Source organism: Vigna umbellata, chromosome 1, assembly GCF_029865625.1.
Source record: "Vigna umbellata cultivar VRB3 chromosome 1, Vumbellata_1.0, whole genome shotgun sequence".
In the NCBI taxonomy this organism is placed as follows: Eukaryota; Viridiplantae; Streptophyta; class Magnoliopsida; order Fabales; family Fabaceae; genus Vigna; species Vigna umbellata.
Genome location: NC_142165.1, coordinates 16585093 through 16600136, shown reverse-complemented (window position 1 = coordinate 16600136; position 15044 = coordinate 16585093). Strand labels below are relative to the sequence as shown.

Genomic DNA, 15044 nt, shown 5'->3' with positions numbered 1-15044 from the left:
ATCAGAAACAAACACAATGTTTTTTAAACGTGCTTTTTTAGAATACTTCTAATTTTCATCTTTTGTATTTTCAGATATACTAATTTATTTTTTTTATTTAAGATTTTATATTTAAAATTATAAGAAATTTTAATTTTTAATTTATATTATTTTACTTTTATTTAACGTCATTATTTACTTAATGGTTATCCATTTTGTAGATTTTTCAACACCTTATATGGAAACACGTCATGTCCATACATATCTCAAAAATAGTCAAAAGTATAAGAGATTATTATGCAATCCTTTTATTAATTAATGCATACTTTACAAAGGTTTTGCCTTAAAGATGCATTTGCATAAAATTTTATGTACCCTAACTTCATATTAATGATTAAAATATTCGTTAATTGTTACTTCATCAACATGTTACACATATTGTTTTATTTATTATTATACAATTTTCAATATTATCTTTACTTCTTTTTACAATACAATTAAGATACTTAATAAATTTTACCCTTTATAATGATTCTCACCCTAAATAGGATAATTGGTTATTATATGCTTTTTGAGGTTTGCAATATTAATGACAGTTTTAAGAGCAAAAAAAAGGAGAGTTTTTAGTCCTTTTTATTCATTTTTTGAAACTTGATTTTACTCTCTATATTTTGAATTCGATAAATTAGTTTCTAAAATAAAAAAATATATTAATTATCTCTCTTCTAAGAGGAAAAAAAAATACTTAATGCTGAATTTCGTTGTAAAAGAAACGGATTAGTTTTATATGTTTTCAAAACAATTAGACATAATTCATGAATTAAAAAAGGGACTAAATAAAATTTAACCAAAATATAAATATTAAAAATATTTTTTTTTTCCAAATAAAAAATATCCCGACAAAATGTTAAAGAATAGAAGACTAAATTAGTTTTTTTTTTATATATAAGTTGTTTGGTTTAATCACTTTTTGATCAAAAAATTAATTTTTAGCCATTAAAATCAAATCAATAAAAGCAAAAGAAAAATATAGATCCAGTCTTCAAAATTAAAGAAAAAAAAATTAATAAAATAAAGGATTCAAGTCTAATTTTAACTAAATTAATTGCATTCAAGATTTTGAGGATATAGAAATTTAATTGAAAATTTAAATGTTCACTTTTATTTTTCTCATAAGAGGCACCATGACCAAGCTAATTATGATAATAAATCATTTTCATTTATTTGGCCAAACTTTTCAACTGCAAGACTCAATTATTTTGGCTGCTGTTCAATATTTTGGTGGGTTTCAGAAAGAGACAAAGTTCTCATCAAACACAAAGTTAGACAGACAATTATGTTGTTTTCAGTGAAGAATATATTAATCTCCAAGAAATATAGAGTTTGAAAATTTGTTATAAAAAAAACATAAACAATACAATTTTATTTACTGCAAAAGTTATTTAATGACAATTAAAGAGAACCGTACCTTATAATCATTAATTATAATAATTAATGCATACCTGACTATTTTTTTTTGTCATGTGATGTTATTGTGGTAGGTATATCTAATATGAATTATCTTCATAAAACTCTCCAAATGCAATTTTCTTTTCCCTTTATAAAGAGATATATAATAAAGTTTATTTTTTTCAGCTATTAATTACTTTTAATGAAATCTCTTAAATACTTGAAAGTAGAAAAATCAAATAAGTTTCAATTGAGCTGACTTAACTTAAAAAAGAAATTAAACACTGACCAATTGAGTAAAAATAAACTCAATTCATTTAATTTGGTTAAATGAGTTCAAATTAAGTTAGTGGTATTTATCTTCTATTTAAATTATTAAATTTATTAGAATAATTTTGCTTATTTAAATTCAAATTCAATACAGCTTCAGCATCTTTATAATGTTTTTTTATTCGAAATGAAACTGAAAACTAATAACTGGTAGATGAAATAAAACAAGAAATAATATGCATAATTAATTCAGTTAATCTAGATAGAGAGTTAGATTACAAAATTTTTAAATCGGGATAAAAAAAATCTCATTCTATATTTTACCAACTTATATGAGCCAAATTTACTTATTTTTCATATCTATTTAAAAGATACAAGTTCAATTTCATATTTATTTATTTCAACAACTTCTTAATACCAAAAGTATTACTATATAACTCATTATTTATTACAATCTATATCATATTAATTTTAAATATATATTCTTTTCATAATTTTCATTAATTTAAACACTTAAAGTCAACTAATTACGTATATGTTTTGATATTTTATTATAAATAATATCACATCAACCTCATGCAATCTCATCTTTAATTGGTATTAAGTTGGATTAGCTTAGAGAATTGAACATGTGATCTACACTCCTATATTTTTTAATACCCTAAGTTTTCCATGTGTTGCTATTGTTTATATGAGAAAAACCATGGTTTTCGCTTTGTTTCTATTATTATATATTATCTAGATTTGTCACTTGTTATGGTTGGAATATGTTTATTGTTAAGTCATTGGCAAAACCAATAACATTATCATTAATTAAGATTTCCAACCATAAAAATAGTACATCTTATTATAAAAAATAGAGTACTTATTATATAAAATTTGTGTTGTGTAAAAGAAGTTATAAGGGAAAGAGACACTATTATTCTCTATATCTTCTGAGAAAATAAAAATAATAGTAGTGGTTACATAAAAAATAAAAATAGATGGTTTATATATAGTATTAGGAAGACTAAATCGAAAAAGGAGAAAATTAGGAGATAAAAATAATAATTCTACTATTAGACAAATTGATTTGATTATATATATGTTTTATATAATAGAGTGAGACAAAAAGAGAATTGTTAGGTATATACATAACTTTCTAGAAATAAGTTATAAATAAAATATCTAAAATAAACTTAACAATTCTTCTCCTTGAACTAAATTATATCATATATTCAGTTGCGAAGCTCTTTAGTATTACAGGGAGCTGTGGCCCCAATTTTTTTTCAATATATTTAAATTAATATATAAAATAATAATTTATTTTAATTTTAGTATATTTTGTATATATATATATATTTAATTTTTTTTTGTATATATATGTTTTGACACCCCGAAGGTCTGTCACTGCATATATTTATCTCTTTTAATAAATATGAGATTCTAACAAATAAACTCTTTTTTAGTGGACAGATAATACTAAATGTTTATTTGAAATCAACATAATGAACAATAACTTCAAAATCTCGTCCCAAAGTTTCAAAATTTGTTGTTCACTTCAAATACATAAACACATCTTTTGTTCTTACAAGTGAAACAAGTAGAATTTTACATATACTTTTAACCATTCTTAATTCTTTTTACTTGTGCTTTTTAATTGAACAAATAACAAACGAAGCAGGTTTTTTTCTTCTTCTAATTCACATAACAACAATGGTATAAACTTTGTACGAGAATGAATGTTTTTTTATTCTAAAGACTTGAGTGTTGTAATTAAGGTTTCACCTTTAAAAAGAAAAAAGAAAAATCTAATATAAAAATTGTGGATGAATTTAATTAGATTATGATTAAGGAGATTTATTGGAAGTATAGAATACAATAAAATATTAGTCCAACTTAAATAAAAGATTGAAATTTCCTCCAACTCAATAAATTTGAGTATTAGGTTTAACTCTATTGTCATCGAGTGTATAACTTACTTGAATTCCAACATATTGAAATACAATTTTAATAAATTCAAAACTATTCATTCCATAAAAAAACAATCAAACTTTATCTTCATGTACATCAATGTATTGGTCAGAAAAAAATGAAATGATTAGTGTACATCCTCATCACAAATCTTAAATGCAATACTTTTTATGTTAACAGGCACCAGATTGTGATCATTCTGTACATTTTGTATTTTGTGCTAACATTTATTTCCTCCCTCACATTGTCTTTGGGAATGATTCTTCTTCATTCTTTGATGACAAAGTTTGTGTAAATTAAGCCAATAATCAATTGACATATTACAATTAAGGCAATAATTAACTGGCATTATTTTGCAAAAGCATAATTATATAATACAGAGTATTTACTTAATACTAATATTGACTTATCCTACAAGTATTTGGTGAAACCAATTCTGTATGATATCTCATTCTGCAGAGGGCGATTGTGCTTGGGGTGCCTCTGATGGTTCCTCTGATAGTTCCATTGTTACTTCCTCTATTAATATTTGCTCTGTTGGTGCCTCTGCTGGTGCGTCTGCTGGTGCCTCTGATGTGAATCTTTTTGGTGCAAATTCTAGTTCTCCTAAATTGTCTTCCTCTTCATCATCAGGAAGATTATGTGCTGATGAACCCTCGTTCACCATAACACTGCTTTGTCATAACAGCAACAATCATAATCAACTTTTGACTAGTTTTATATTTCAATCTTGTAAACACATACCAACATCAACTTACTTTTGTTTCATAAATATTTCAAATTACCTTCTAAGATCAAACTTTCCTTATAAAAGTAACACTGGACATGGTTTTCAGAAGATAAATCTAATCACATTATCATTGTAATATAAGAAGTAATATTAAATTAGGCACAGAAAAGGAGATAAGAATGAGACACATGTTCTTACCCAGCTTGTTGAACCCAATCATTGAAAGATCCTGAATTCATGGCCTCCTCAGCAGCCTTTTGAGCAGAACCATCTGCTACAGCCTTCTCAGCCCCAAATATTGTGTCTTCAGATAAACCTGCTTTGGTTGCTTCACTTTTTGCTTGCTCAATCACACTCAGCCAAGGATTATCATCACACAAAACTGAATGCAATGCCACACTCAACACCAATGCGAATACCAACCCTAATGATAGCTTTGCCATTTCCCTGTTTTGCTGATTCCTTATAGACAATTCAACAAACACCTTCACGACAGTACAATATCCTCAAGGCAGAAACAATTTACTGAAACTTTTATCTATTTGGGTCCTTATATCGTGCAAAATCATTGGATATAATTGACTTAACGAGGATCATAAAAGTGCTTTCTTGGGTTGAAATTGGGTTCACACAAGTGTAAACTTTTCAGCTCTCACATCCAAATTTGCTACAATTGGTCAATTTTATGTGTTCTATCTTTTCAACTATTCAGCATCAACCATCTTGTTATGTTTCTTTTGCAAAACCTTCATTTGCGGCTTTTCTAATTATGCACTCTAATCTCTTAGTATAGCTTCCTACAAGATTGGTACAATTTTTTTAAAGGTTGAGGTTCAGTAAGAATATTACCAATTTCTTCTTCTTCTTTGGTTGGTTATAAGGAAAACTATAATTTTATTTAAAATTTAATTTACTTATTTGTACGAGTGATGGTTGTAGAAATTACGAAGTGAAATTATTATAAGAATATTTTTAATATTTAAATTCGTACTAGGAATAAATATGCAACTAATGAGTTTTTCTTATCATTTTCCCAAATATATTTGACCATGTCTAGGGAACACAGTTTGACCTGTGGGGCCCTCCATGTTTCTTTTTTCTTTTCTGTATTTTTCACAGACTTTACTTTGTTTTTTTCTAGAAGGACTTTCTTCTGTCATTCACGTTGATGTTTCTGTGGACCCTCTTCCTTTTGCTCATGATTATTAGTCATTGTTTAATTCCACCAATCACATTGCTTAATAAATCTAAGAAAGTAAATGCTATACAAACCAGATTTTAAAGTTGAGAAAAAATATAGGATGTAATAAATGATATTTAAAAAATTTAAGAATATTATCTAAAAATATTAAAAAATGATAATTTTTATACTTTCTTATCAACCTGGGTTTAAATTTTTCTTATCAAATCCCCCACACACTGAGATAAAAGTCAACAAATACGAGCCATCCTATGAGAAAACTTTTGAGCAAAAGAAAGAAAATTTCTGACCAAAACATACTTTTTTTCATGGGTAAGCTGTTGATGCTTAGTGGGTTGCTGTCAAAATCGTCATTTTTTCGTCAACATGATATGGTCAATGGTTGAACAATCCTACAGGAACAACCCTTCTTTACACGTCTTATCTAATGTGAACAAGGCCCAAGAGCAAAAGAATCAAAAGGGTACCATTTTCTTTTTTGTTTAAGTGCAAAATGACTCAATTATTGATTAAGATATGTAGCTGCTGCTATAAAATGGGTCCTTCTCTTTAATGTGTGTGCCGGCTGCTCAAGATATCTGTTTAGTTTTGCAGTATACGATCACATTTCTTCTTCTCTTTGTTGCTCATGTCTTGTGCTGTCTCTGAGCTCAACTCTACTTTTATGATGTCAAGAAACTGTGCAACAGTTTTGGAGATTCCAATTGTAAGCAATTGTAAAGATAAGGTACCATCTTATCTCTGTTATGGTTATCATGAATGTCACCATCACCAACAAGTTTTTAAAGGGTGTGCCTCAGTTATCAGATTTTGGACCAACAGTCTCAAATGACCTTCTGATAATTCCAGTGGTTTTCAGGAATTTAAATTCAGATAAAACTTTGAACCAGTTCTGTGTTGGTGTTTTTAGTGTCATTCTTTAATCAGAACACTGTTTTAATCTATTTCAAGCCTTAACATGGGAATTATCTTTGTGAAAATTCTGGTAAAAAAAACACCAAGTTATGTCCTTCAATTTGAAGATTGAAGATAACCAAGTGAAGAAAAAAGTTCATCTGATTACAGAAATAGCAGTGTTCTGTTAGTAATAGTAAGGTTCTCTTTCAAGATGCTGAATAAGTGCAGCTAAACTAGTTGATCAATCATTTTGTTTATTGAGGAAGTGTTACATGAGATGAAATTATGTAAAACATAGGTATAATAGATAGATACCTTTATGTGATTTTACACTTCATTCATATTTTCATTTGTGCAGGTACACCATTCTTTGTGCTTAGAGCTTCAAAGACTCATCGATAGAATTTCACTTATAATTTTAGATATTGAATCTGCAAGACCAAATTGCAAGTTAGCGATGGAGGCATTGTGCTCATTAAATCTCACTTTGGCTAGAGCCAAATCAGTTATCAAAGATTGTTCAAAATGCAGTAAACTTTACCTGGTAGGCACCCTTTTGAACTTGAAACCTTCACTCTGATGATACTGATAGATCAATTCCAAATTAGTTTGATACATATAAATTGTCTGCCATAATCTTTGAATACTTTACACTGTTCATGCTTTGAAATGTTGGTCTGAAATGACTAACCTGGATTACAAACTGCTTAGGCAATCACATCCCGCAGGATACTTTCAAAATGTCAAAAACTAAGAAACGCTTTTGAGCTGTACTTGACAGAGATTCAAGGTGCAGTTACAATACCCTTGGCTGATAAGGTTGGTTACATTTTTGATTAGCCTCTTGCATCTGCATAACATGAATATGTTTGAGTTAACTTCTTATGAAACACTTATTGAATTAAAACTATAGTTTTAGAAGAAGTAATAAAGGATATAAGCATAAGTTTTAGTTTTAATTCTTCATTTGTATTTTCTTTTCTAGTTCATAGAGAAGTTTATGTAAACAAATTTAAGATTTTTCTTTGTATTAGTGTGACTTGTGATTTTTGAAACTTGGTAATATCTGAGACTGGGAATTGGAATACAGATATCTGCAATACTACATGACCTTAGGAGTGCAAAATTTTCCCTGGAATTTACAGAAGAAGAGGCTAGGAAGGTACTGCTTTCACTGTTTGAGAAGAATTTCTCAGATAAAGCTTCTATGGAAAAGGAAGAACTTGAAGCTATACAGATTGCAACTTCTAGATTGGAGATCAAATCTGCATTTTCTCTCTTAGTAGAGAAAGCAACCATTAAGAATCAACTTGATGAAGTGAATGAAACAAACGCAAAGGAGAAGGAGCTTCTAGAATACCTTTTGTATCTCTTGATCAAATATAGGAAAACCATTTGTCAGTTTGAAGATGGAGACCACTCACCAACACATGATTTTCATGATCAATCCTTTGAGCATGAGTTGGTTGTTGAAGAAGCATTATGTGAGAAAAAAGTCAATGATGAAGTTGGAGATTTATGATCATTTGATTCTTCAGGTTGTCTTACTTGTGTTTATTGTTAGTGTCTAGTGTTCATAAAAGGTGATTTTTGAATTCAAAACAAGCGTTTGTGTTTTGTTTTGTTAGGATCCTAATTGATTGGATTTGTCCCTGTTGGTTATTTTATTGAAGGAAAGGTTGAGAGAGTGGAACAGAGAAAAATGAGAGAGTGGAACAGAGGAATATAAAACTGCTTGATATTAATTTTTGGAGTGCAATTGCTTTTATAAAGCAAATAAGTGAACGTAAATGTACGAAAATGTTGGCCTCTATAACCACTAACAAACTAGTGCTCTTAGTGCCTAGAAAATAGCAAATAAATTCTACTAGTCAACATGACTTTTATTTTCCTAAAAAATAGCATAACATATAATTTTAATTTTTTTTAATTTCCAATAGTCATTAATCAACACTCCTCCTTGACTTTGGAACTGCAAACTCCAAGCTTTTGTCTCAAGAACTCAAATCTAGATTTTGGAAGTGCCTTGGTTAGGATATCAGCAACTTGATCTTCTGATTTGCAGTAGACTAGTTTCACTTGTCCTTCTCTTTGAACTTCTCTTAAAAGGAAAAGTTTTATCTTAAAATGCTTTGTTTTGCCATGAAAAACAGGATTATTGGCAATTGAAATTGCAGCTTGATTATCAACAAAAATCTTTGTGCTGTCTTCTTGTTCTATGTGTAAATCAGCCATGATCTTCCTTATCCAGACAGTTTGATTTACAGCAGCTGCAGCAGCAACATACTCTGCTTCTGCTGTTGATTGAGCTATAATTTCTTGTTTTTTGGAACACCATGAAAAAACTCCAGAACCAAGTGAGAAACAATAACCAGAAGTGCTTCTCATATCATCAACACATCCTGCCCAATCACTATCTGAATAACCATGAAAACTTAAGCTTTCAACTTTCTTGAACCGTATACCATAATCAATTGTGCCTTTAACATATCTAAGAATTCTTTTTGCTGCTTGAAAATGAATTTCACTAGCACAATGCATGTACCTTGATAACAAACTCACTGAATGCATGATGTCTGGTCTGGTGGCAGTTAAATACATTAAGCATCCAATTAAGGATCTAAACAGCTTTTCATCAACCTTTTCAGCACCATCTTCTCTGCAGAACTTTTCTTTTTGGTTCATTGGAGTTGCAGCTGACTTACACTCTCCCATGTTGAACTTCATAAGCACTTCCTTTGCATACTTTTCTTGGCACACAAATATTTCATTCTTCTTTTGTTGCACTTGCATACCAAGAAAAAATGTCATCTTTCCAAGGTCTGTCATTTCAAAAACATTTTCCATTTCTTCTTTAAACTTGTCAATCATCTCCTTACAATTTCCTGTAACAAATAAGTCATCAACATACAGAGATATCATAAGTATATCTTCATTCACCTTTTTAATATATAAGGTGTACTCACTCAGACTTTTCACAAAGCCTAAGCTCATTAAATGTGCATCAATTCTGCTATACCAAGACCTTGGTGCTTGTTTCAAACCATATAATGCCTTTTTCAGTAGATAAACCTTGTCTTCTTGTCCTTGAAGAGCAAAACCTTCTGGCTGTTCCACAAAAATTTCTTCCTCCAAATATCCATTCAAAAATGCTGATTTTACATCCAATTGATGTATAAGCCAGCCCTTTTGTGCAACTAGTGCTAGCAGCAATCTTATTGTGTCTAACCTGGCAACTGGGGCAAATGTTTCAGAGAAATCCACCCCAAACATCTGAGCATATCCCTTGACAACAAGTCTTGCCTTGTACTTGTTCACAGAACCATCGGGATTGAACTTGGTTCTATAAACCCACTTTACTCCAATGGCCTTCTTATGACTAGGTCTATCCACCAACTCCCACGTCTGATTTTTTTCAATCATTTTGAGCTCCTCTTCCATAGCATTTATCCATTTTTTGTCAGTTGCAGCCTCTTCATATCCACCAGGTTCCATGACAGCAACATTACACCTTTGATAGATGTCAGAAAGCAATCTTGTTCCTCTGACAGGTTCATCATCCACATCTTCATTCTCCTCCTGCAATGCAAGGTCATTGTTGCCTTTCCAGTTCAAACAATCAAATTGTTCAAGGAATTTGTTGTCTTTCCAGCTCCAACAGTCAAACTCCAAGAATTTCACATCCCTACTAACAATGACTTTGTTTTTGTGTGGAAGATAGATCCTGTAGGCCTTTGAAATCAAGCTATAGCCTACAAAAATTCCAGGTTCTGCTTTCTTGTCCAATTTGTCTCTCTTAATATGAGGAATATAAGAGAAACACAAGCAACCAAATATCTTTAAATTAAACAGCTCAGGTTTGTAACCGTACCATGCTTCAAAAGGCGTTCTCTGTTGTAAAGCTTTTGTTGGCAATCTATTGAGTAAAAACACTGCAGTATTTACAGCCTCTGCCCAGAATTTTTTAGGCAAATCTTTGTCATGAAGTAAGCACCTAGCCATCTCCATAATTGTCCGATTTTTCCTTTCTGCGGTGCCATTTTGCTGAGGTGAATAAGGGGCTGTAAGCTGGTGTTCTATACCTGTATCTTCACAAAACTTGTTAAACTTTTTTGAAGTATATTCAGTTCCATTGTCGGATCTGATCATCTGCATTTTGCACTTGCTTTGATTTTCCACCAAAGTTTTAAACTTCCAAAAAATGTCAGCAACTTCATATTTAAACTTCATAAAATATATCCAACACATTCTTGTCATGTCATCAATGAAAATAATATAATACCTACTTCCATTCAATGATGGTGTGCTCATAGGTCCTCCAACATCTGTATGTATCAATTGTAGATTTTGTATAGCCCTCCAAGTCTTGTTTTGTGGAAATGGGAGTCTTGTTTGCTTTCCATACTGACAAGCAATGCATGTAGGAGATTCTTCTTCTATATCAGGTAAGCCTCTGACCATGTTATTCTTCTTCAAGAATATTAGAGCACTGTGGTGAAAATGGCCCAATCTTTTATGCCAAAGTATTGTATTGCTGACCTCTTTGTGCACTGCAGCATGTTCTTCACTCATGAAGTCCAAAGCAAAGCTTTTTCTTTTCATTCTAACTTTAAATACTTCCTTGCCTGCTGAATCTTTGATTATGCAGTTTTTATCTTCAAACAACACCTTATAACCTTTTTCAAGCAATTGAGGAACACTCAACAGGTTTTGGTTAATTTCTGGAACATATAAAACATCTGAAATTAGTTTCAAACCTGTTTGACCTTCAATTGCCACTGTTCCTTTGCCTTTTACTGCAATATATGCTCCATTACCTACTCTGACTTTAGAAAGTGCAGTTTTGTCAAGTTCTTTAAAGAGCTCTCGATCATAACTCATATGATTTGTGCAACCACTGTCTATGAGCCAACTTTCTGTGGAGCTATTGGCAGCAAAGCATGTAACAGCAAACAATTGTTCCTCTTGTGGTTGATCCTCAGCAACCTTAACTTCTCCTTGTTGTTGATGAGATTTGCAAATCTTTTCCATGTGCCCTAGCTGCCCACACTTATGACACTTTACATCAGGTCTCCACCAACACCTTTTTTGTGGATGATTGGTTTTTTTACAATGAGGACAAGGTGGAAAAACCTGATTATCATTACTCTTGTTGATCTTGTTTAATCTTCCAGGTTTGGTGTAATTGTTCTGCTTCTTTTTCTGTTTATTGCCATTGCTCTGGAATTGGACTTGAAAAGCACCCTCCACAGATCCTTCTTGCCTCATAAGTCTTCTTTGCTCTTGGGCCTGTAAGGCATGCATCACCTCTGCCAAAGTGATTTTAGATAGATCCTTTGTGTTCTCCAAGGTAGCTATAGAAGCTTCATATCTCTCTGGTACTGATACAAGAATTTTTTCAACAATTCTTGAATCAGAAAAAGCGGTGCCCAACAATCGTACTTTGTTGGCAATGCCAAGCAACGTATTTGAGTACTCTTTTATGGTGTCTGATTCTTTCATTCGCTGCAGCTCAAATTCTCTCATTAAATTCAATACTTGCATGCTTCTAATCCTCTCATCTCCTGCATATTCTTCCTTCAAGTAATCCCAAATTGCTTTTGCTGTGTTGTGAGACATGATCCTGGTGAAAATTATTTTTGAAACACCAGAAAATAAACATGCCTTTGCCTTTGCTTTTCTGGTTTTTTTCTCCTTGTAGGTTTTCATCTGGGCTATAGTGGGGTTGTCGGGCAGCGGAGCAATTTCGTAATCCTCCTCCACTGCTTCCCAAAGATCCAAAGCCTCTAGGAAGTTCTGCATTTTTATGGCCCAGAGATCATAGTTATCTCCATCAAAGATAGGAGGAGCAACTTGAGAGAAACTTGTTTCAGCATCCATAGGTCCCGTAAGACGTAGCTCTGATACCAATTTGTTGGTTATTTTATTGAAGGAAAGGTTGAGAGAGTGGAACAGAGAAAAATGAGAGAGTGGAACAGAGGAATATAAAACTGCTTGATATTAATTTTTGGAGTGCAATTGCTTTTATAAAGCAAATAAGTGAACGTAAATGTACGAAAATGTTGGCCTCTATAACCACTAACAAACTAGTGCTCTTAGTGCCTAGAAAATAGCAAATAAATTCTACTAGTCAACATGACTTTTATTTTCCTAAAAAATAGCATAACATATAATTTTAATTTTTTTTAATTTCCAATAGTCATTAATCAACAGTCCCAGAGTAGCAGAGTGGAATAAGTTTTAGGAATTCAGTTTTTGTTTTTATGTAATTATCTAATCTCAGAAACAATGACCCCTTTCAGAAATTAGGGGTCGGAACATTTTGGAATTTGTGATCAGAACATTTATTGCATTTTCTATATTCCTTTAGTCATAGCAGCAGCTAAGATGCAACATTCTTCACCTAAAAAGGCCGAAGCAATGTTTGGTCTAACAAACAAATGTAAAAATAAAATAAAAAATACAGTTGTCATGGTTGAAACTCGTGACAATTCGGTTTATCATGATTGAGTTTGATTTAAAAAGAATTAAAATTTCGATATAAGTTAATTTTGAGCTCGACTCTCTAAAAATTCAGTTTACTGGTTAATTTCGTGGTAAATTAGGTTGGTTCACCAACTACCCAATTTTTTAAGTTATATTATTACAAATTTAATACTTATTTTGGTTCTTATATTCGTTATTTTTGTTCAAAGTGGTTTTTAAGTTTATCGGCTTTCAAAGTGATCCATTTTTATGTAAATTTGTTTAATTTAGTCATTTTTATTGAAGACATCTAAATTGTTAACTACACAGAGTCAAGGTCCGCCATCAATGAATAACATGGCCCATTTTATCTGACGCGGCTGCCCACCTCATCATTTCTATCCTTGCCACTTTATCATCTTCCATCTTCAACTTCGGAAACCCTAGTTGTCATGGCCTTGCGCACAATAGTTTACCACCGTGAACCCAGGTTCACGCCACCGTGAAAATCAATCCATGCCAACACCATCTTCGCAGCGCCAACCTCCGTCACCACAGCGCCACCACGAAACCTCGCGCCTATGTCAACCATGTCAATCGTGGCACCTGAAAATAGAAGAAACACAACCCAAGAACAACAATCACCGCTAACAAGAATCTCTTGCGCCTTCATTTCCTCAAAACCCCAAATCGCAGCCACTGTTAATCGTGAAACCACCATCGCAAAATCTTTTTCATCGCCACCAATAGACCACCATGATGCATCAAACATTTGCCATTGTTCTCCTTCCACCTCCTTCATCATCAAAAACCTGCAGCACACACAAACACGGTGAGGAACATTGCGCCACAGCAAGAACGAACCCTAAAACCTTAATACAACAAACACAAGTTAAGAATACTTACCTAACCTATGCTCCTCAATTGCAATTTCAACTAACAACGAACACAAATTGAGCAACAATTTCACCAATTTTTTCAACCCAAATTGAATAGCCCCTTCGAAACCAATATTAATATCTTTTAGAGAAAGATCTTTAATTTAACATTGTCATCTCATTTCCCCTGAACTTGGCATGTATATTCAAAACTGACAGTTCACTTAATATTGGTTTAGTGGACACTATCTCGTTTAAAATATCAAATTGAACAAATGTTACAACAAAATGAATTATTTTCTATAGGTATTTATACATCGAAAAAACTCAAGGACCATTTAAACAAAAGTTAAGAATATAAAGATCAAAATAGATATTAAGCCTATTATTATATTATAAAATTTGTTAGTTTTTTAGACCCATTATGAGCCATTAAGTTATATTATTAACATAATTTGAATTAACTTTATTTAGATTTTAAGTAGAAAAAATTATTTTTTATTGAGAAAAAAAAACTATAATTAAGTAAATTGAGTTAATCCGTTTAATCACTAACTGTGATGGATCTGGTCGAGTTCGAAATTTTAAACCTATTAATAAGTGAATCGAATTAGATTGACTCATTGTTACTAATTTTTTTCGTTCTTTATAAACTCTTATTTTTTGAATTGATATTTCTTATTTATTGTAATTTAGAAATTTTATTATATTTAAATTTAAATAACTCAAATTAGAGTTTATTTCAAGTACATGTAAAATATAATAAAAATAAATATCAAATAAAGATGAAAAAAATGTAACTAATAAAAATGAATAAAATATTTGTATTTGAACGAAGATGAATGAAAATAAAAGAAGACGAAGGACAAAAAAGTTGAATGTAGATAAAAGAAAAAGAAAGCTAAGAGAAAGACAGAGTTACTTCGAAAATAACCAGGAATGCAAGGTCTCAGTAAATAGGATGTACAGTAAATACATATATTTGATAAATTTATTTAATTTATATATATATATATATATATATATATATATATATATATATATATATATATATATATTTTAAGGATATATTTGACATCACATTGAAATTTAGAAGTGCAGGAATAAAAGTTGAAGGTGCAGTAAGAAAAAATGGAGTTGGAGGATGAAAGTCCCTTACAAAGACTTTGGGCTTATGTCTTAATTTCACTTTCTTCTTCACCTTGTTGTCGTTGAGTAAGCA

The 15044-nt window shown here is 31.1% G+C and overlaps 2 protein-coding genes across 2 annotated transcripts; one reads left to right on the top strand and one right to left on the bottom strand.

Moving 5' to 3' along the window:
• Window positions 1-3809: 3809 nt before the first annotated feature.
• On the bottom strand, window positions 3810-5213 carry LOC148204816 (uncharacterized). Its single transcript, XM_088109634.1, has 2 exons — window positions 4580-5213; window positions 3810-4322 (listed from the first exon to the last, which is right to left on the bottom strand). Exons 1-2 carry the CDS (start codon window positions 4822-4824, stop codon window positions 4100-4102), a joined length of 468 nt encoding a protein of 155 aa, XP_087965760.1. The 5' UTR covers window positions 4825-5213; the 3' UTR covers window positions 3810-4099.
• An 876-nt stretch (window positions 5214-6089) lies between these two features.
• Window positions 6090-8070, top strand: LOC148204815 (U-box domain-containing protein 5-like). Its single transcript, XM_088097982.1, has 4 exons — window positions 6090-6309; window positions 6838-7023; window positions 7191-7298; window positions 7570-8070. Exons 1-4 carry the CDS (start codon window positions 6211-6213, stop codon window positions 7999-8001), a joined length of 825 nt encoding a protein of 274 aa, XP_087954108.1. The 5' UTR covers window positions 6090-6210; the 3' UTR covers window positions 8002-8070.
• Window positions 8071-15044: the final 6974 nt, after the last annotated feature.

Coding starts and splice junctions, on each gene's coding strand:
- LOC148204816 (XM_088109634.1), bottom strand. CDS start 4,824: ATGGCAAAGCTATCATTAGGGTTGGTATTCGCATTGGTGTTGAGTGTG. Junction 4,323..4,579: donor GATTGGGTTCAACAAGCTGG/GTAAGAACATGT, acceptor ATGACAAAGCAG/TGTTATGGTGAACGAGGGTT.
- LOC148204815 (XM_088097982.1), top strand. CDS start 6,211: ATGTCTTGTGCTGTCTCTGAGCTCAACTCTACTTTTATGATGTCAAGA. Junction 6,310..6,837: donor TAAGCAATTGTAAAGATAAG/GTACCATCTTAT, acceptor TCATTTGTGCAG/GTACACCATTCTTTGTGCTT. Junction 7,024..7,190: donor AATGCAGTAAACTTTACCTG/GTAGGCACCCTT, acceptor CAAACTGCTTAG/GCAATCACATCCCGCAGGAT.